Below are 20,548 nucleotides of genomic sequence, written 5' to 3' on the forward strand. Positions count from 1 at the left end.
TGATAGCTTTGCTGGATAGAGTCATCTTGGATGTAGGTCCCTGCCTTTCATGACTTGGAATACTTCTTTCCAGCCCCTGCTTGCCTGCAAGATTTTTTTGAGAAATCAGCTGACAGTCTGATGGGAACTTCTTTGTAGGTAACTCCTTTTCTCTTGCTGCTTTTAAGATTCTCTCCTTCTCTTTAATCTTGGGTAATGAAATTATGATGTGCCTTGGTGTATTTCTCCTTGGGCCCAACTTTTTTGGGACTCTCTGAGCTTCCTTGGATTTCCTGAAAGTCTATTTCCTTGGCTAGATTGGGAAAGTTCTCCTTCATTATTTGTTCAAGTAAGTTTTCAATTTCTTGCTGTTCCTCTTCTCCTTCTGGCACCCCTATGATTTGGATGTTGGAACATTTAAAGATGTCCTGGAGGTTCCTAAGCATCTCCCCATTTTTTTTGAATTCTTGGTTCTTCATTCTGTTCTGGTTCAATGTTTCTTTCTTTCCTCTGCGCCAAACTGTTGATCTGAGTCCTGCTTTCCTTCCCATCACTGTTGGTTCTCTGTAGATTTCTCTTTGTTTCATATAATGCAACCTTCATTGCTGCCTGGGTCTTTTTTATGCTGTTGCAGTACCCAGAGAGTTCCTGGAGCATCCCGATAACCAGTGTTTTGAACTGTGTATCTGATAGGTTGGCTATCTCTTTGTCACTTAGTTGTATTTTGTCTGGAGCTTTGATCTGTTCTTTCGTTTGGGCCATTTTTGTTTTGTCTTGACATATGTGTTACGGGGTGAGGGTCATGGCTGCGTTGTGATGCTGTATGTGGGGGAGGGTCTGAGAGGGAACAGTGCCACTTGCTCCTCTCTCTGCTGGCTTTCAGTCACTTCCGCCGATGCCAACAAGCAAACAGGGCCCTTCTGGTGCTGGTTCCTGGGTGTGTGGGTTTTATGTACATTCTAGGACCCTGTGGGTCTTTCCAACCAACTCTCTTGTGAGGCTGGGAGTTTCTCCCACTGCTGGAACCCCCACAGGTGTTTTCAGTCAGAGATTTGAGGCTTTATTTCCCCCTGGAGCCCTGGGTTGTGAGTCTGTTTTGCTCCCCAGTTGTTCCTCCCAGTTTATCTGCATGTGGATTTGGGACCCCCAGTCTGCCAGCCGCCGCCTCACTGCAAGTCCCCTCCACCTGGCTGCCCGTCTTCACCCCTCCTTTGGGTCTGGGTGAGTGTTTCTTCTTTAACTCCTTGGTTGTCGGACTTCCATACAGTTTGATTTTCTGGCAGTTCTGGTTGTCTTCTGTTTTGAAATTGGTGTTGTCCTTCTTTTGGTTGTGCGAGGAGGCACGGTGTGTCTGCCTGCAGCTCCGTCTTGGCTGGAAGTCCACAGCAGGTAGTTTTTAAAAGGAGGGGAGTGTCTTGGGGCAACACCTTAACTGGAGAAGGGTTGAAGGACTGGTGGGGGCCAAGCGGCACGGAGGGCAGCGGAGCCCTGGGCTGCCCGAGCCACCATCACCGTCAACCCTGGCGGGCGGCCCAGGTGCAGGTGTGCTCTTTGTCCTCAAAAAATCCCACAAAGTATCCCTGTCGCGCTTCTGACAAAAGCCATCTTTCCGCTCTGCCTACCCGGGCTCCCTGCAGGCAGGACCCGGGAGGACACGCTCTCGGGTTCCTCCCACCTTACAGCTGTGTCAGTCTCTGTTCATCGGTGTTAGGGGAACACAGGTGTGGCCTAACAGGCTGTGCTGTGCCCTTTAAATTCCTGCCACGCTAATCCGCAGAGTGCGGGTCAGGAGGCGGGCTTCGCTGAACAGAGAGAAAATGCTTTCCTGGCTCTGGGGAGGATTCCAGAGTACAGAGTAAGAACTGCCCTTTTCAGTACTGGAACCCCCAGTTTGTCAGAATCTTGCCTTTTGATCTAGGGAGATGCAGTTGGGGTTTCTCTTCCCCAACCCTCCAAGATCCGTCCCAGTTTCCGGCTGTGAGTTGCCACACTCTTCTGCTCCCCCTCACGGAAAGAAAATCTGCTTGGGGTCTCCCGGGGGTTGCTGTGTTAGGACCCGACGTGGTTCTTCGAGCACAAGAAACTTACACCAGAACTTATCAGGACGATACTGGCTTTCTTAAGCAGACTTTACTAACCCAGGTGGAACAGAATGATCTAAAACTTAATAGCAAGAGGTTTAACCATTTTAAAAGACAGAACGGCATCCGGCCAAGCCCGACACGGCGCTTCCGCGGCCAGGTGGACGGAGACAGGAGTCCTACTGAGCTGAGCTTCTGAACTGCAGTGCGTGCAAAGAATTCCTCATCGGCTCGGACATTAGGCAAATAATTTAATGATACAGAACACCAGAACTTTTCTAAACACCGAATTTCAAGTTACTGTATTTTTGTCTGGAGTACAGCTCTGAAATGGCACAAATTAGACGCAAATGCTGAACCGCGAGCTACACAGAACAACGAAGAACTCCCCCTGACTTCCCTGGCCTCGCCCCCACTCCCCTTCCCCGCCTCAGGCCGGCTCCGTGGGAGACATGCAGTCAACCCTTCAAGGGAGGACACGGGGGTCTGCTGCCAAGGGCGCTGGGACAGGCCGACAGGCCGACAGGCCGACAGAGCCCCCAGCAGGGGGACATGGGCCCGGAGCCGTCTGCTTCCTGCCGGAATCCGGTCTCATTTCCCACTTTGCCTCATTTCTAGCCCGTTCGGACGGAGAACCGCTCAGGTGGCCAGAGAACAGCAGCCCGTTGTCCCCAAGCTCCGACGTCCGTGGGCATCAAAGGGACGAGGGTTTTGTCGTTGTGTTAGTACACGCATATATCGAGGTGTAGCTCAGTCAAAGCTACTGTTCTTGTCTCGTTGCTTAGAAAGTCACACTGCATCTGCCGTCATCACTACAATTCGCTGACGGCCAGCGCCGAATGTTCGAGGCCGCACACTGCGGGAGGCGCGATGAAGGAGTTACGGACCCCAAGAGAGACTTGAGAGGGCGTCAGCCCTGACGGGACCCTTGAGGGCGTGCATGCGCTACGTCTGGTCTGGTTCTGAAGGGAGGACTCCACCCACGCGCACTGCCACCCCGCCGCCACCGGACAGGGGACAAGGGCTACTCTTGGCTTTGGCACTCGACTCCCTGGGAGGGTTTGCAATTGGTGGAGGCAGCAAGTGAGTGATCCGAAGGGGCCCGAAGGAATGCTCTGGAATCCTACCCAGGCCAGGACCCAGAGACAGAAGCTCAGGGCTGGTGTCAGCCACAAGGTCTTCACGAAGCATGAAGGGGCAGCGCGGCCCCCTCCCGCCAGGCCCTTAACCCAGAGCCAGGCCGAGGAGAAGCTCTTTGGGGAGAAGGAAGCCGGCCCAGGTGGAGGCCACGGGGCTTCCGCAGGCCTGATGCTCGGGCCACAGCCAGCAGCATGTCGGAGGGGAGAAGAGGACCCCGCCCAGAAAGTGAACGGCACGGCTTCAACAGCAGCGCGTCTCGGGAAAATCCCGGATGCCTGCTCTGAAACTTGAACCAGAAACATGGAAGCCGCGTCAGCCTGCAGGTATAATATACCTTCGGCTCCTTGACATCTAGCTGGCTATTTGGTTTTCAAGCACCATGGGAACCCTTTTTAAAACTTGAACCACTGGGTAGAGAGCATATGGTAAGTGGATTTTAAGAGGGATCCTACACCTAGAAGGGGTAATCACGGGTAAACATCTTCACGGAGCGCGGCTACCTCTGGGTTTTCTGGTGTGATCTGAGATTAACCGGGAAACAAAACTGTGCCTTGTTCATGACACACAGCATCCAAACTACGTGTGGGTGTCCAGTTGTGCGAAATCCCCGACACAGCGGTACTTATCTTTTCGGGTTAGCTACAGAGGGCCAGAGGCTCACCCTGTAGGTCCTACCGCAGACAAGAGCAGCAACTTTTCCATTTCGGTACAATTACGGGCAGAAATTAAAGGATGCAAAACAGAGGTCCTTCCGTGAAGTGTAACATTGAAGGTAGAGGAACGGAAGACAACAACAGAATGCTCTGAAATCAAAACAGTTGCACGTTGGTCTTGTACTCCAGGCGGCCCTGAGACGAACTGCAGTCCTCCAGTGCCTGGCCTCGGGCCCGGGCCCGCCGGGACGCTTCAGTCTGCCTCGAACTGGCTCATCATCAGCTTCCTGCTGTACTCGTAGGCCAGGAACAGCGCCCCGTTGGCCGGGAACGCTCGGATCATGGTGGGCTTCAGTCCCGAGTACAAGGCCAGTACTCCTAGGAGACAAAAGAGTGGGCCAGCGCTGAGACCCCCTCCCTTGGAGATGCCCCCTCCCTCGGAGATGCCCCTCGAAGCCGCAGAGCGTGTTTGTAGAGCGCCAAGTCCATGCAGTGGCGTCAAAGACCGACACACGGTGAAAGGGCTCATGTCCACGTTCCCCTGGACTGGCGGGCTGGAACGGGCCACAGGAGACTGGACCGTGTCAGGTCTCCGAGCAAAGCCGGTCGCCGCTCAGGAAACACCCCTCCCCCCCCATCCTGGCTTCCCCCTCGAGGCACGGGGCCCACAGGAAGAGCACGCCGAAGCCAGAGACCGTCTCTAGGGTCAGCCTTGCCCCGCGTGGTGATGGAGCTCCCATCAGACACGGGAGGGGGAAGAGCTCTGCAAAACTATGAAGTAAATGTAAGTTTAAAGAAGGGTTACTGCAATATTAGTAATGTGTAAGATGTCTGTACTCGGGACGCAAATCGAACAGTTTCTGCCCACTCTTCCTATGCTCTCTCTTTCAAAACCAAGGCAGAAGAGTTCACAGCTCTTCGCTCACTAGTAGCATAAAACCGACTTATATGAATAGTAGGCAGAAACTCTTCATCCTCCCACCTGACTCTACAGACTGATAGAAAGTCACCCTCAGAAGGTGCTTAGCGCGTGTTTAACCCCAGCAGTCTCAGGACTGAGGATGCTGCACGTCCTTGTAAACCCCTCAGTGGCTCACTCGGGGCCGTCCTCTGAAAAGACCCAGGTGACGTAGAACGAGCGCTGCTAACTTCAGAACCTCTGTCCCCTGAAACAGAGTCTGGATTTTCTAAGTCCCTCCAGGCTCTTTAGAACAAAGAATCCTCGCAGGTGCCTGGCCCAGGGGTTAGGAGTAAGAACTTTACACACTCTCAAGAATGATAAGAGCAAACTAAAGAAAGGGGGTTGGAAACCAGTCCAAGGACAGTGCCAGAAAGGCACAGAGACAGGGCCTGGAGCGGCGCTACACCTCTGTGCCCGGCAGCCACACCACCCATCGCCGAGTACCCGCGCACTGGGGGGCCAGCAGGGGACTCACCTTCGTTTCTCATGATGCTGATGCAGGTTCCAATAAACCCCGCCTGTTTTCCAGACATGGACAGAACTTGAATTCTAGACTTAATGCAGTCCACCGGGTACACAGCGAGCCAGAGGCAGATGCCACCCACTCCGCCGCTCAACATCAGGGGGACGGGGCCTAGAGAAGAACACGGGCAAACAGCTGGTGCGACCCGGCCGGAGGTCGGGGCAGCGGCTGCAGCCAGGCGCAGATGCTGCACCTGGCCAGTGCTGGGGAGCACAGTGCTTGCAGGCGCCTGTCAGGGCTGGAAGAGCACACGCCTCGTGCAGTGTGGTGGGCCGGTCGGCCCTGCGTCTTGCCAGGACGGGAAGCCCTAGGGAGGGTCGCCTATGGGCTGGTCGCTGTGGCACGGTGGCCCTCTGGCTCCTAGCAGTGGCAATGCCCTCCCAGGAGGAATGCCGCTGAGACCACTGAAACACGGGTCTCTGTCCCACGATCTCGCTCTGAAGTAGTTTAATACTTTCAAGCCCAACAGCCCCGACGCTTCCTTGACCAGGAAAACCCCCAGATGTCTCATTAAACGTGACAGGTAAACCTGGGAGCTCGACTCGCCCCTGAATAGGTTAAGAAAAAAGTGATCACAGCCCCGGCTGGCGTAGCTCAGTGGATTGAGCGCGGGCTGTGAACCAAAGTGTCCCAGGTTCGATTCCCAGTCAGGGCACATGCCTGGGTTGCAGGCCACAGCCCCCAGCAACCGCACATTGATGTTTCTCTCTCTCTCTCTCTCCCCCCCTTCCCTCTCTGAAAATAAATAAATAAAATCTTTAAAAAACAAAAAAAAAGAAAGAAAACAGCGATCACCTGTGTGTGAGCCAGACCTCGCTAGCGGTGTCCAGCAGCGAAACAGAACAAAGCTGGAGAGGACAATAAGAGTCCACTGCTCTCAAAACACTAGCAAGATTTATTACCACGTTTTAAGCTTATTGCAAGATGATTTGTAGGTGACGCCCCCATGTACGGCTGCTTTCCCATAGGGAGAGGAATTTCTGTCATTCCTCGCCCCCGAAATGGAGCCAGAACATATTTAACGGATGTTATTCCAGCACAGAAGTTCAGGGCACGGGGCTTCAGCCGGTCCTGAGACAATGACCCAGCCCAGGGCCACCCAGCCAGCGCCAGCGCCACCCAGAGGAAGGCGCCTGCAATTGCCAGGGCCGCGTGGCTGCTCAGTGTCCGGAAAACACCAGCGCCAGGGGGCATGCACAGAACCGGAACCCCAGCGACCACACCTCGGCACACCCACTGCAAGCGCATTACCTAGTTCATCCTTTGATCTCCCTGACGCAAAAAACGATCGACTCAGCTCATAGCCGCCGAAAAAGAAGAAATAGCCCGGCACTTCTCGGAGTAAAGTGCTTGAGAGTCCATGGTAGAAGCCCAAGGGGCCGTCCTTCCTGAGGATGCTCTTCACGACAGACCAGACTGTGCTGGGAGGAGGCAGGGGGAGAGAGCGTTGAAGACGGCCCAGGCACCCCAGGCGCCCCTGCAGCAAGCCCGGTCCAGCTGCAGGGAGGTCGCAGCTGACCTTATGACACAGAGGCACCGGGATGCTGGGAACCAAAGGCTTCTGTGGGAAGGACATACCCAGGGAAGCACAGATACAAACATTTCCTAACAAGATGTATCACCTGAGCTATTCTATAGGAGGGAAATCTTATTAAAATGGTTAACACATTTTTAGAAGACCTACTATCAACCATGTAAAAGAGCTAATACCCATTTTCTTGACAGTGAATAAGTGCAATTACAATACAATAAAGAGTATCCAAACGCAGCAAAAATAAATGGTATTCTTCTGGCCCAGCCCCTTAGGTAGCAAATGCCCAAATGATAATGGGAAAAAAAGGACTTGAAGAGAGCTATGCTTAGGAGGGTTTCCATGGGTTTTCAGAACTTGGGCTCTGAAGGGTGGGGGTGGGGGTGGTTAAAGGAAGTTACCACCAGGATCCAGGCTGACCAGCCTGAACACCCATGTGAACCCTGGGAACGAGCACCAAAGAGTCACCTCCGGGTCCAAACTAGCCCTCGTGAAGGCTCAGCTCTCGGTACCAAAGCTGCCAGCCATGTGCCTCCCAACATGGCTGGGGGGCGGGGGGGTCATGCCTTATACATGCAGGCCGAAAGGGGTATAACTCCCGGCTTCTCCACTTCTGGGGTATCACAGGTCTGTCTGTCGGGTGGGGTGGGGTGTTCAACATCACAGACAGTCCGTTCAGGAAATTATCCTCCAGCTGGTGGGGAAAATGTTTTTGAAACACCATAGTTTGCAGTAGATACATCTGCTCTTCTGTCTACTACTAAATTTTAGTATGATACGAAATGACAAAATGCTCAGCATGCTAAGGCAGCAGGACACACTGCTGGGGCCCGGGGGCACTCACTTCTGGCTGCTGGCGATCTTCCCCGACGTCTCCATCTCGAACATGGTCTGCAGCCGGCACTTCACCAGCTCCGTGGGGCAGAGCACCAGTGCGGCGAACGCAGAGGCGAAGGAGCCGGCGGCGGCGTTCTGCAGGTCGCTGAAAGCACACAGCACAGGAGCACGCGGGTGAGAGCAGAGAGACACACGGTGCCACCTGAGGACCCCCTCACCCCTGCGAGGTGGACGGCGACACACCAGTTTCCACGTGGGGGACAGTCATGCGCCTGAAGTCACACCACTGCCAAGTGGCAACTCGAGGATTCACGCCCGGGTCTGCCGGACCGTAAGACCTGCACTCTGTGTATGGGTCACAGGGCTGTGGACTGAATGTGTGTCTCCCGACCCCAGAGTCCTATGTCGAAGCCTTAACCCCACTGTGACGGTGTGTGAATGGGGGCTTCGGGGAGGTGATTGGGGTTAGATGAGGTCAGAGGGTGGAGGTCAGAACCCCTAACAGAACAGACCAGAGAGCAGCTGGCTCGCACCCTCCCTCTGCAGGCCAGGGGGAGGGCCTTCCCCACACACCGCACCGGCCCGCACCTTCCTCCTGGGCTTTCCAGCCTCCAGACAGACGTGTGAGGGACAAGTGTTTGTTGTTTCAGCCAGCGAGGCAGCGGCGTTTAGTTACGGCAGCCAGAGCTGAGACACACGGGGACACCACACGGGGACACCACACGGGGAGGAGGGAGAACAGACCCAGTCCCACCGCCCGGACGCACGTACACCACGAGTACTGAGAGCTCCGGTCAGTGTATTCGCCACTGAGCTTTAGACGCAGCTGGGTTCTGGGGCCAACATCCAACTGGGCAAGCACAGACGGTAACTGCCCCAGATGAAAATCCAGGGTAAATTTTTAACCAAAAAGTTGCTTGCTCCAAAAAGATCCTGAGTTCAGCTGATGACCTCCGGGCCCCGGCAACACAGGGCCCAGGGGAGAAGGCGAAAGCCCGCGTGAGTCGGCAAGCCCGCCGGCTGCAGGTAAAACGGCGAAGCTGGGCGTGGGTGCAAACGGAGGCGTGGACTCGCACGCGTGCACACACACACACACACACAGAAGCGTTCGCCTCCTCGGCCAGCGTCCGTCAGCACCACCAGCCAGTCTCCGGTGGATTGTGACCCGGAATCCGACAGAGTTCAAGACTGTGGGGAAGGGGACAGTCTAAGAAACAAACTCTGAGCCCTGGCTGGCGTAGCTCAGTGGATTGAGCGCGGGCTGGGAACCAAAGTGTCGCAGGTTCGATTCCCAGTCAGGGCACATGCCTGGGTTGCAGGCCATGACTCCCAGCAACCGCACATTGATGTTCCTCTCTCTCTCCCTCCCTTCCCTCCCTAAAAATAAATAAATAAAATCTTTAAAAAAAAAACAAACTGTGGGGAAGACATCTCTGAGAGCTTGTGGGGGCAGAAAAGACGACCCTTTCTGCCCCGAGACAGTGCTTCTCGTGACGGCACCCCTGGCACGGGGGGCAAATGACCCTTGGGGGGGGCAGGAAGGACAGAGCTGCCTGCCCCCAGCAGGACTGCGGCTCTGTGACACTCCCCTGTTAAATGCCGGCATCCTGCTGTCTCTGGACCAGCCCGTCTCCAGTCCCGGATTCCCAAATGCCCCAGGAGAGGCCCCCCTCAGCTCACTGCCCCAGGCACAGAGAGGCCCTTGCGATGTTTCCGCAGACTGCAGGAGCCAAACCTTCACACACCCACCACACTCAGCTGTCCTCAAGTTACAATAAACGGATAGTTACACAGACTGTGGTCAAACCTCAGGGACAAATCAAGGGCCACCTCCTGTCGGGGCCCCGATATCCCATCCCCGGTGGGGCTTGGCCTCCGTGCCTCGCCCGGGTGCACGGCAGGAGTCAGGTCCCGGAAGGCAGGCTCCACGCCGCCTTCTCGCAGGAGGAAGACACTGCCTGCGGCCTGGCCTTCCTCTGATCCAGAGAACGGGACATGAGACCGCTTCTTGAGGGCGGCCGGGGGCACGGCTGGGCTCGGACTCAGCCCTCCGGGTGTGGGAACTGCCTCCCACTCCCGCCATTCCTCCCCACTCCACTCCCGCCATTCCTCCCCACTCCACTCCCGCTTCCCCCCTGGTTGGCAAAACCAAAGCCTCAGATGATTTCTGCCGTCTTTCGGCCAGCCTGCAGACGAGGTCATGAACAGGTTTGCCGAGTTTGCGGGAACAAGGGGGCGTGGTCAGTGGGGCCGCCCAGCGCATCTCAGACGCAGGCGTGGCTCGGGCGCCTGCAAGACCGCCAGTCCAGACCCGATCTGCGGGGACTCGGGCGTTCTAAGGAGCACCCTCATCTCCCGGGGCACAGAGGTAGTCCGTGGGCGTTTAGAGCCGGAATTGAAATGGCGACAGGTGTAGGATGGGATTTTGTAAGAATCGACTGTTTGTCACCGGTTCAGCAAACGTGTTCCGGAACAGTCCTGCCCTGGAAGGTCAAGCACCCCATCCAGTCCAAGGTCAAAGGAGAGGACAGCCCTGGCCGCAGCGCGGGATCCGAGAGCCGCCGGGAGTTCACGGGGCTCCTGCAGGCATTCCTGCCTTCCACTGCTCTGCTCCCCAATCTGTCCCCTGGACCTGACCCCTGGAGACCACCCCGGGCCCCAGCTGCAGTCTGAGGGGGAGACTGCCCGGCGGGGTGAGGGGGGCTCGGAGGATGCAGGCTGGAGCCCCCGCTTTCCGGACCCTCACCCCGTGGGAGCTCTGGAGACACTGAGCAGCATTTCCCCGACAGGGGACAAGCCAGCTCTGATCTGCAAGGTGACAAGGAAGACTCTGAGACCAAACCAGAATAGAGGGCTGGTGTAGGCCAAGGGCGGGAGGAGGTGCCTTTACTGCAGGGCTGCCCTAGAATCCCACCTGGCCGCCTCGCAGGGCCCCGTCTCTCCCGAGTGGGAGGAGCTGCAGTCACAATGGGCTCTGCCCGTCAGTCTGGTGCGCCTTCTGCTGCTTTCCTCACCTCCTCTCTTCCTCCCGACCCCTCTGTGCTGCATAGCCCCAGGGTCCAGGCTCGGCCCCACACTGAGAGTCTCCCCAAAGGAGCTCGCCCCACCCCCAGCCTCTAGAGAACAGGTTCCGTCCATTGAGACAGACCTCCCCCCTGTAAACTTGGCCGTCTGTGGGCCCCCAGGCGCCTCTGAGAGAACATTTCTGCAGCAAAGGAACCTGTGTTAGTCACGTGGGCCCCGCAGTTGCAACGGGATTTCAAATTCCTACCCAGACCACCAGGACGCCTGCCCTTTGCAGCCACGAGGCTAATATAACGGTTCTGAGTTATTTCAAACACATCCGTGTTCAAAGGAGGCACGGTGCAGAGTCCTGGAGGGCTCTGAATCCTTTTTGGAGTGTGTGTATAATTTAGTGACCGGGGTGCCAGGACGCAAGCCAGAGCCCGATGTCTGGGGGCAGGCTTGGCCACAGAAGCTTCCCCTGTATTTTCTCCGATGCTTCTGACCCTTCCTGCAAGTCTGCGTTTCTCCTCAGACCCACCTGGCCGACAAAGTAGCACCTAAAGCTCGGGCCGCACGTGGCATCCATGGCTTTTGTCCAGCACGTCTGCCCGCAAGAGAAGCAGCTGCACCGTCAGCATCTGAAAAGCGTCCTCCCACGGCACGCCAGCCCTCCGGGGGAGGCTCCCTCTGCACAGAGGGCCCGCCCTCCTCCAGTGTGAGGCAGACGTGCGTTCCGATGCAGCCCCGAGGCATTCATGGTCAGAAGGAAAGGGGTTCTTTTTCAAAAAAGAAACTCTTCACAACGTTTTACATGGCTTCCGCAACACATGGAGCGAGGGCCCGCGTCCCCAACTCACCTGAGCTTGGCCTGCTTGTCCAGGCCCGCCACCTTCCGCACCGCCTGCTGGCAGAAGCCGTAGCAGAGGAAGAGCACCGAGTTCTCGGCGATGTTGGCGATGAGCGCGGGGCCGGTCCCCTTGTAGAAGCCCCGGAAGCCCACCTGGGAGTAGGTCTTCAGGCAGCAGTCGGTGAGGCCCCTGTATAGGTTGGGAAACGTCTGCATCTTCACCTTCATGGTGTCGAAGGGCTGCCCGGTCAGCACACACGCCGTGCCCCCTGCAAACGGGACAGGGGTCTTCTGTAGCATGTGTCTGCGGCCGTGTTGGGGCGCCGCTCGATGCCCAGTGGAGATGGGGGGTCGGGGGACTTGCCCTGGCATGGATCTCTGCGTCAGCTCATTCTCACCTCTCGCTCCCCCCAACCTGCTAACCCACCCAGTAAACAACCTACGTGCATGGCCTCCGGCCCCCCCCAGCCCCGAAGGAGCCGCACGGTAGAGGGACATATGCGCGCTCCCCAGGCAAGGCCACCGCATACAAAGGGGCGGCCCGTGTGCGGCAGCACTGGCAAGGGGGTCGGAGGGGTCGGAGCTTGAAGCCCGGCTGGGCTCTGAGGTCCTCACCCAGTAAAGGAACTTCCCCGCCTCAGCTCCTAGTCGGGGTCATGCAAGGACCGAATATAGCAACGGAGGGGAAGACTCCACACAGGGGCCGCCGCTGCGGTTCCTCCGTGAGCCCCTATCAAAGGGTGGGGGGAGGCAGTCGGGGGAGGGTCCATCCCTTCTCTTTGCCTAATGCCTCCTGGTGCTGACGGCTGTGGGGACAGTAACAGAGGAACCGGCAACAGATGAAGAATACAGAGTGGCTACTTAACCCCCAGGAGTTGAATAGAAAAGCCTCTCTTTGGACTGTGCCAATACATAACTTGTACACAGATAAGGAATGAATTTGTAAACAGATAAGGAAATGTGTCTTTGCTTAGCAAAAACCACATGTTTACTTGCTTTTGTACTGTAAGACTATTAAATACAGCAAATCTAAATTGCATTAGATGCCTTCCAGAGAAAGTCTGCACCTAAGGAAAAGACAGACCTGAAACGACCCTATTCTATCCCCAGGTGCTGGGCGGGGGCTGCCTTTTGGGGGCTGCCACGGGCTAATGTTCCACCTTCCCTTGGTTCTGCAAGGCCACGGAGTCTCGGCTGTCCCCTGGCTGTGCCAGGAGCCATAACCGCTGGATGAGGTTATGAAAGCCCAGTCAAAATCGAAGAGCATGAGGTTACATGACGTATTTCAGAAACAGATGCACAGGCCCAGACAACAGTGTGAAGGGTTACGAGGGGAGACGGAGGGGGAGGCCGGCGAGGGTAAGGAGGTCGGACATGCGGCGATGGCAGGAGACCAGACCGTGGGTGGTGTGTGCGCAAGGCAGTGTGCAGATGGAGTTTGTAGAATCACACGCCCGAAACCTCTATGATGCTATTGACCAAGGTCATCCCAGCACGTTTCTTGGAAATTTAAGAAGTCCAATTTCGTAACTTCAACATCATACACAGTGACTCCAGCTCAGTTGTGGAAGGCGGAGATAGGGGAGGGGCTGCTAGGAATAATCCCCAATTAATTATCAGCACAGAAATGGGTGGTTCCAAAGAGCCGGAGCTGTTTGATCTCTTTTTTTTTTTTTAAGATTTTGTTTATTTATTTTTTAGAGAGGGAAGGGAGGGAGATAGAGAGAGAAAGAGAAACATCAATGTGTGGTTGCTGGGGGCTGTGGCCTGCAACCCAGGCATGTGCCCTGACTGGGAATCGAACCTGTGATGCTTCAGTTCGCAGCCCAACCTCAATCCACTGAGCTACACAGCCAGGGCTTGATCTCTTCTTTGAAGCAATCACAAGGATGATCTTCGCGATCTTCTCTGAGCTACTGTTTGTTTCTTGTAGGAGAGCAGTAATATATTTCTGCTCTGTCTTATCAAATTATCCCCAATTCTGAATTGGTGGAATGTAATTTACTAACACATTGCTATCATTAGAGTTATTCTCTCCCGGGGACTGTTGGGCCGGAATAAAATACTACTCTACTTCTGTCAAGATACTTAAATTATTCTGAAAGAAGAGGTGAAGGTCAGAATGTTTCAAGTCGGTACGTAATTTAGATAACTTAGATGCAGATACACTGAAGAAAGCCTTTAATTTGGAGCATTACTATTCTAACTGGAAGTTTTCCCTACTTTAACACAATCCTCCCAAATGGTTCAGATGCGACAGGTTACTACGATACGCATTTGTTGCCTACCTGTGAGAGTTACGTTTCTAACAGGAAGAAGGTAGGAGGCTACTGAATTTTTCAAATGCTGGCTATAATGCTCTCCCTCCGTCCAGGGAGGTAAGCTGATTTCACAGGTAATCGACCACACACAGAGGAGACTGGCCAGGCACTCCCTGTGCCCCGCCTCCAGGGGGTGAGGACTATTCTGACCCGCAGCACCCACCCCTGGGGGCCAGCAGGGCCTCAGGTACCTCCCAGGTGAGGAAGCTGTGAGTCATTTGCAGGGATTAACTACTTCTCCGCATGCGTGGAGCTCAGAGTCTGATCACCTTGTGTCCTGACCCACATGGAAATAGCCTCTGCCTTCTCCCAGGTGGTCAGGGCTGGCCCTGCATTTGATTCTGCCGGACCGGCACTCAAACCGGGCCGTACTCCACACCCCGCCGGGCTCGCTGCCGTGGATTTTCCGTCCTTGGTGTAGTCGCGTCAGCAAATGACAAGGTGCTCGGGAAATCTACGGGGCGTGGACGGAGTCGGTGGGGAAGGACAGCTCAGGGGGCAGGCAGAGCTGAGGATCGGGGAGCGGACCTTCGTCCAGAATTACCTGGGGCGCCCACAAGGGGGCGAGAAGCTCAACCCCCCTGGAGGCAGTTGACAAACGTTCAGCTGAGCAACACAGAGAGCTGTGCCGTTTTCCAGGCACTCCCCCCTCCGAGGAGGCTTTTGCTTTGTATCTCACGGTGGCACTGGAGAGGACACACTTCAGCGACCACGATCCCCGACGGTGCCAGTTAAAGTAAACGCGGCACCCTGCAGTGGACCAGCCACAGCAGGGAGGGTGAGTTTTAGCAGTCTTCACTGACAGCAGGGCTGCCACGGGCTTCTGCTGAGTGCGGTCGGTCGGACCTCTGAGAGCTGCCCTGGTTGGGTCAGGACCCAGTTACCCATCTTCCCCAGCCCCTTCCCCATCCTCGCTGCCTGGGGCTCCCCAGCCTCTCCTGCACTCTCCCCTACAGCGGCTGCAGACAGACGCTCAGGGACCGGTCCCGGTAGAGGGACGGCTTCCCGGTAGGTGAGCGGGACTAAGACTGCTTGGTGGAGAGGCCTGCTTAAAAGGAAAAGGAGAGGCACAGAAGAACCCGTGGATCTTGCACCCACGTCACCTCGCGCCTCAAGTGGTCTATGCTAACCCTGTCCTTGGGTGGGCTGTGACTGCAAAACCCTCGGGGCCCCCTGCTCCGGGCCAGCAGGGAAATCCCAAGGCCTACTGGCTTCCTCGTGCAAGGAGCTGGGGCAGCGAAGGCTCCAAACTAACCCCCCCTGCGGGGCTGCTGTCGGCCCCTTAAGTTGTAGTAAAACCAAGAGGATGACAGAACGAGTCAAGGCACGCAGCAGCCCGGGTCTCGGCCTGGCGTTCGCCCCATCAAGCTGTGCGAACTTGAACAAATGCACCTGGGCCTCTTTTCCGTGTGTTCTCTGCAGTCCCTGCCAGCTCCTCATGTGAAGACTGAGACCCCTCCCGGGGTGGGGGCGGCCCCTTCCCGGCCACACTGCGCACAGAGGGCGCTCTAGGTCCCCGCCGCCGGAAACTCCTCCGCTCAGGGCCCGTGGGCCCATCCGCGGGGAACACAGACCACCCTCCGAGGAGCCTGGTGTTCTCGGAAGTCAGACCACCCGGGGCAGTGCTGCCGCCGAGCAGGGGGAGCCTGTGTCTGCAGGGCAGGAAACAGGTGCCAGGAAAAGGCCACCTCGGCTCGGACGAGAGCCCCGTACGCGTTCACAGTTCTGCAAAAGGCAGTCACCGCGCCTCCCGCGCCCAACGGCGCGGCTGCAATCCACAGCGTTAAGACGCGCCGTAACTTACAGCGGTGGGGCACAGACGCCTCCGTGGGAAAAGGTGGCTTTTCAGCTCTCTCACAGCAGATCTGACATCTCTGATAGACTGAAGGGCACTTAGTTCCAGAAGCTGAGAACCTCCCATGCAGTGAAATGTCCGCCGACCGCAGAGACCGAATGGTCCCACGGTTTTAGGGACCGGCAGGCAACGGGGTGGGGCGCGGGGCCTGAGGGGCTGCAGCTGGAGAACCCGTCACAGCAGGGTGAGGGGCTGGCGGCATACAGCAGGCAAAGGCTTGGGGGGCGGAAACCAGGACCCCTTCGTTTCCCCTGCTCCTTAGGCGGGACACGCCTGTGGTCTCGGACTGGGAGCTGGCGCCTGCGCCCTGCACTCCTGCCTCCGCAAGGTGCTATCTCTAGCTTCTGCGTTAGCTTGCCGTGGCCAACCTTCCGTTCATGGGAAAATACATTTTTTCCCTCTGAACCCCAATTTCTTTTGTACAATGAAGTGAATGACAGGATGAGAGTAGGTGGCTGTCTGCGTGCACTTGCTCTACTGAGCCACAAGGTCCCACCGCCTAAGGGGACAGTGGGGAGCCCACCCCCGTGGCCTCTCCACTCTCGGGAGCTACAACCCACGATAGGAATCGGTGCCGGGGTGGGGTGGGGGGCAAGGGCAAGGCAAGGTCTTCATCCCGGAAGTCTGAGCATTGGAGTGTCCCCCAGCCCCGATGGGGCACAGGAATCTGGAGAACAAGTTACCAGCCACCCACTGCCCGTGCTGCCCTCCGCGTCAGGCCGAGCAAAGGTCCTCTTTCTCAAGAGTGGCTTGTCTGTCACAAGCTGCGCCTGGGAGCAGTTACCTGTGCCCCGTGGGGCCAAAGTCTGGGCTTGGGGCTGGCGCCCGGGCCACCGTTCCCTGGCCAGTCCTAGGGCCTCGCATTAATCACCTTCCGGGGCTTTCCGACCCAGTGAACGACAGTCTCATCTGCCAATGACACTTCTCAAGGGCGCCCCCCTTGCTTTCCCTGACAGTAGTAAGGGGAGTACGGGGATTCCCGGGAGGGAGGGCACGGGGTTATTTTTACACAGTAAGGGCTCTGAAGACTGCCGGGTTTGGGGGAGAACCAGTCCCCTGCATGTCCCAGCCATGTGACGCCATGTGATAAAGGCCCAAGGGACCTCCGTTCCGAGATGCGATGCTTTCCAGCTGTGAACTGGGGACCCTCCCGCCCTGCACCCTGACTCACACAGTTCTGGCACCATGGGAACTGCTCTGCCTTCTGCCGTGCTCAGAACTCCGCATCACACCTCTGTTTCAGTAGCCTCGTGCTGAGTTAAGGCGTATTGACTCGGGGGTGAAAAGGTGATATCCGCACCACGCGTCCCTCGGTCTCACGTGCAGCGAGCACTTGAGGCAGGGGGTGGAGTTTTCCCTGGGATTACCTGCCGCGCCGGCGGTGAGGTCGATGGTCGCCTGGATGGCAGGGTTGGACTTCATGTTTGCCCACTCCTCTGCTGGGCTCCGTCGCAGGCAACTCCCTGAAGCTTATGACAGCCACCTCATGTCCCTGGGGGGAGGCGAGAGTTCACCATCAGACAGGCCTCTGCAGCCTGCCTGTCTCTGGGCCTGCAGCCTGGGCACTGGATCTGAACTTGGGGGAGCTGAGACCTCAGCTCCAAGGCGCTCCAAAGGGGGCGGGCTCAAAATGCCAGCGCGGCTCCTGATTGGCCTGTCTCTTTAACCCTCCCACCACCTCCTCATCAATAGCCCCCAGGCTGAAAACCTTCCCTTGAGTTATCAGTGCTGCAGTCCCTGGTGCGAGGACTTCATTCCGACCATCCCTAAACCCTTGGAAACAAACCCCAGATGAGTGAGCCAGCCAGACGTCCTAAGCCACATCCGACGAGCTTTTCAGAGGCTTGAGTGGAACCATCGTTCCAGCAGCCTCGCTGGAAACGCAGGCAGGGCCAGCGCTGGGTCCGCTAGAGAAAGCCACAGAACAGCTGGCGTGGAGAAACAACCGGAGGCTACCAGTGGCACAGGCTGGGTCTGAGGACCTGCCATCTCTGCCGCCAGCAGGGTGGCCCCCTGGGCCCCTAGAGCTGGGAGTCCTGTCTATACAATGGTGAATAATGAAAGTATTGTTGTAATGCCGGAGCAATCACAAATAGCCCCGGGGGAAAGATGTGATAATGAACCGTGACCATCACAAGTTCTCAGAACAATTGCAAAGCACAGCACCAAACTCCGGTTGTAGTCACCACAGTCCCCCCCACCCATTCCCCGCCCCCCCCCCGCCACCCGGTCCCCCGGAGCTTCTCCGCCATCAGGTGCACATGATCACCTGGGCACCTTGTTGAAGGGCAGGCTGGCTGACGGGCTCAGGTGACACCAGAAATGCTGCCGGTCTTCATGAGCCGCTACAGCCTGACCCCCCACCACACTTTGAGAAGCAGCTCCCACCCCACCGCGGCCCATATTTGCTTGGTAAGATCCACCTGGGGCACCTGTTACATCTCTAAATAATTGGGCCCTTTCCTGGAAACCCTGATTCAGTGCAAACACTAGAGCCTCCTCCTCTACCTTTGGATGAAAATCAACGACCGCTGAGGCATGGACTTCACAGAGGCTACAACAAGGATGGGGGGCTCATTAACATAGAGCACAGGCGCAAACACAAGGGCCGTGGACCGAATCCGGCCCTTCACCTTGTTTTATCCGCCCGACACCTTGTTTCTGCCCGGCGGCAGCTACGAGCGCTTGATTAACTGTAAGGAGTGGTTGCATCAATACAGTCCTAAAATGACATTTGGCCCTTTGAAGGCAACTGCGAGGCTGCTGTGGCCCCCAGGGAGAATGAGTTTGGCACCCCTGACAGAGTATTAAAGTAACCAAGCCAGCAACCAGTTCTGCGTGGTTTCCAAACTGTGTAAGTGGCTTATCTGTGCACCACAAGGGACAGTTTTTATTCCTCATCACACTGAAGACCCGCGTGAGCCTTTCAGGAAGGGTGGGTGGGTGGGCCCAGCGCCACCCTGGGATGAACGCTGACGTCTCCTGGACGTCAGCAGAAAACCACTGTAGCTGCCAAACATTTCTTAACCACCTGAAGAAGGTTGCCAATGACCAGACATCAAGAATCTAAATTTTCTTAAAAAAAAAAAATTAAAACCGTTACCACCCAGAGCCCAGTACTTGAGTGCTTAAAGCAACCACGTTCAAAACCCAAGACAAGGATCTCGCGTGATGGATCAGGCCCGGAGTGGCAGTGCCAGTCGCTGGGGTGGCCGCCATCCGGGGTCTGGAGAAGGGTATCGAGGTCCTAATCTAATGTCCCCTTTTTCCAGGTGGAAAAACTGAGCCCAGGGGAGGATGGACGGTGGCTGTGCCTCACGGAGGAGACACACGAACCGGACACAGCCGGTGTGGTCTCTCAGGGCCTTAGTTCCTTTCGGAATGGAAATTTCTTTCTTAGCAGGGCACAGCAGATCCTACAATGCCATCAGGGTGAGCCCAACCCCTTTAGGTGAGCTGAGTCTACACACGTCAAATCCTACAAATTACTTGTAGAATTATTAGGAGAGTCAACAGTGATGGGAACTAACACACTAACTCACGAAGTTTGGGCTATTGGTTCAAATAATGCGCAGCTCTGGATTGAGGGAGACAATTGGCCTGGGGGATTCGTCAGCCTTCAGTACCACCGGGAATATAAAAACCGAACCCTTTCAGTGTCCCTTTATCCCCCCTTACAACAACACCAAGGTCCACTTCAGGAGAAACAGCAGCGCTGACAACACGGCTCAGTGTTTCCCTAGGGAAATGAGTTTCTCTGAAGGGAGAATCCGAGGAGGCCGCGTTCTGCAGCAAGGTTCCACCTCCAGGGGAAACCCGGCCCAGGAGACGGCCGCCCTCCAGCAGCGCCTGGAGCGGGAGCCCAAGGGCGCCGGGACGCACACCCGCCTCGCCGCTAGGCAGCCAGCGTGGCACTCCTGTCTGCGAGCCTCAACATCCTCGCCCGCACGAGGGACAGCTTAAGGACACGACTTCCAACTTCGCCTGCCCAGCTCTGAACGCCTGCCCAGCTCTTCGTCTGCCCAGCAACCTGCCAGAGTCTCCCATTCATAAGCGCCTCGGTGCGCCCCAGTGATCGGGCACGGAGGGCGCGGAGCTCCGAGGCCACGGGACACGACCTGGGGCAAAGGGGGGCAACGCTGGCCGGCGGGCGACTCCTGCGGGAAGGGGGCGCGCACCGCGATAGAGCCCCCCTCCGCCCGCGGGTCCCCGGGCACGTGTGCTGTACACTGTCGCCTCCCTGGCTGCCCCGGAAGGTCGCACCGCCGGGGAATGGAGGCCCGCCTGTCCCCCGCTCCCGGCCGGCTCCCTGCGGTCCCTGCTGCCCGCCCGCGCGCGCGCGCTCCAGGCCGGGGCTGCGCTCACCGCCGCGCCACCGGGCCGCGTCCTGCTCGGGCCTCCTGCAGTCGCCTTGGCCTCGGCGACTGGGGGTGGCAGCTCCACCCCCACGTGGGCCGGGGCCGGCCCCGCCCCGCCCCGCCCCCCCGCCAGGGGCTGCCCCAGGCAGGCGGCCCCGCGGGGCTCCGAGCCCGAGCCCGAGCCCGGGGCGGGCGGGGCGGGAGGGCTGAGCCCGCTCAGGAAGCGGAAGTGGGAGCCGGGCGGCGGCGGCGGCACGGACGGGCACGGGGGTGCAGGGAGGGGGGGTCCCGCTGCCCGGGTTCCCGGCCGTCCCCGGGGTTCCCGGGGGCCCTGCGGGAGGCTCCCCTGTAGCAGACCGAAGGGCCGGGGCTGGCGTCCGGGTTAGGAGGACGGACAGGAGTCCTTAGACCGGTTCACCTTGCTGGCGCCCGGGGCTCACAGGCCTCATGTAAGTT

The 20,548-nt window shown here is 57.3% G+C and overlaps 1 protein-coding gene across 3 annotated transcripts; it reads right to left on the reverse strand.

Moving 5' to 3' along the window:
- Window positions 1-2,075: 2,075 nt before the first annotated feature.
- Window positions 2,076-20,247, reverse strand: SLC25A15 (solute carrier family 25 member 15). Of its 3 annotated transcripts, none has more exons than XM_045839202.1 (7): window positions 20,100-20,247; window positions 17,102-17,226; window positions 11,569-11,827; window positions 7,713-7,850; window positions 6,589-6,758; window positions 5,290-5,448; window positions 2,076-4,231 (listed from the first exon to the last, which is right to left on the reverse strand). In XM_045839202.1, exons 2-7 carry the CDS (start codon window positions 17,154-17,156, stop codon window positions 4,107-4,109), a joined length of 906 nt encoding a protein of 301 aa, XP_045695158.1. In that variant the 5' UTR covers window positions 17,157-17,226; window positions 20,100-20,247; the 3' UTR covers window positions 2,076-4,106. The 3 variants fall into 3 exon arrangements, with proteins under 3 accessions (XP_045695158.1, XP_045695159.1, XP_045695157.1); XM_045839203.1 differs by lacking the exon at window positions 20,100-20,247 and adding an exon at window positions 17,521-17,539; XM_045839201.1 differs by lacking the exon at window positions 20,100-20,247 and having other exon boundaries at window positions 17,102-17,306.
- Window positions 20,248-20,548: the final 301 nt, after the last annotated feature.

The sequence above is a fragment of the Phyllostomus hastatus genome, unplaced genomic scaffold (assembly GCF_019186645.2).
Source record: "Phyllostomus hastatus isolate PE091 unplaced genomic scaffold, TTU_PhHast_1.1 phas_contig_29, whole genome shotgun sequence".
NCBI classification, from domain to species: Eukaryota; Metazoa; Chordata; class Mammalia; order Chiroptera; family Phyllostomidae; genus Phyllostomus; species Phyllostomus hastatus.

What these genes read in the sequence shown, in the direction of transcription:
- SLC25A15 (XM_045839202.1), bottom strand. Translation starts at nt 17,156, where the DNA reads ATGAAGTCCAACCCTGCCATCCAGGCGACCATCGACCTCACCGCCGGC. An exon ending in AAGATCGCCAGCAGCCAGAA is followed by an intron (nt 6,759 to 7,712) that starts GTGAGTGCCCCC and finishes GCCTCCTCCCAG; the next exon opens with CACAGTCTGGTCTGTCGTGA. An exon ending in CAGCATCATGAGAAACGAAG is followed by an intron (nt 4,232 to 5,289) that starts GTGAGTCCCCTG and finishes TTTGTCTCCTAG; the next exon opens with GAGTACTGGCCTTGTACTCG.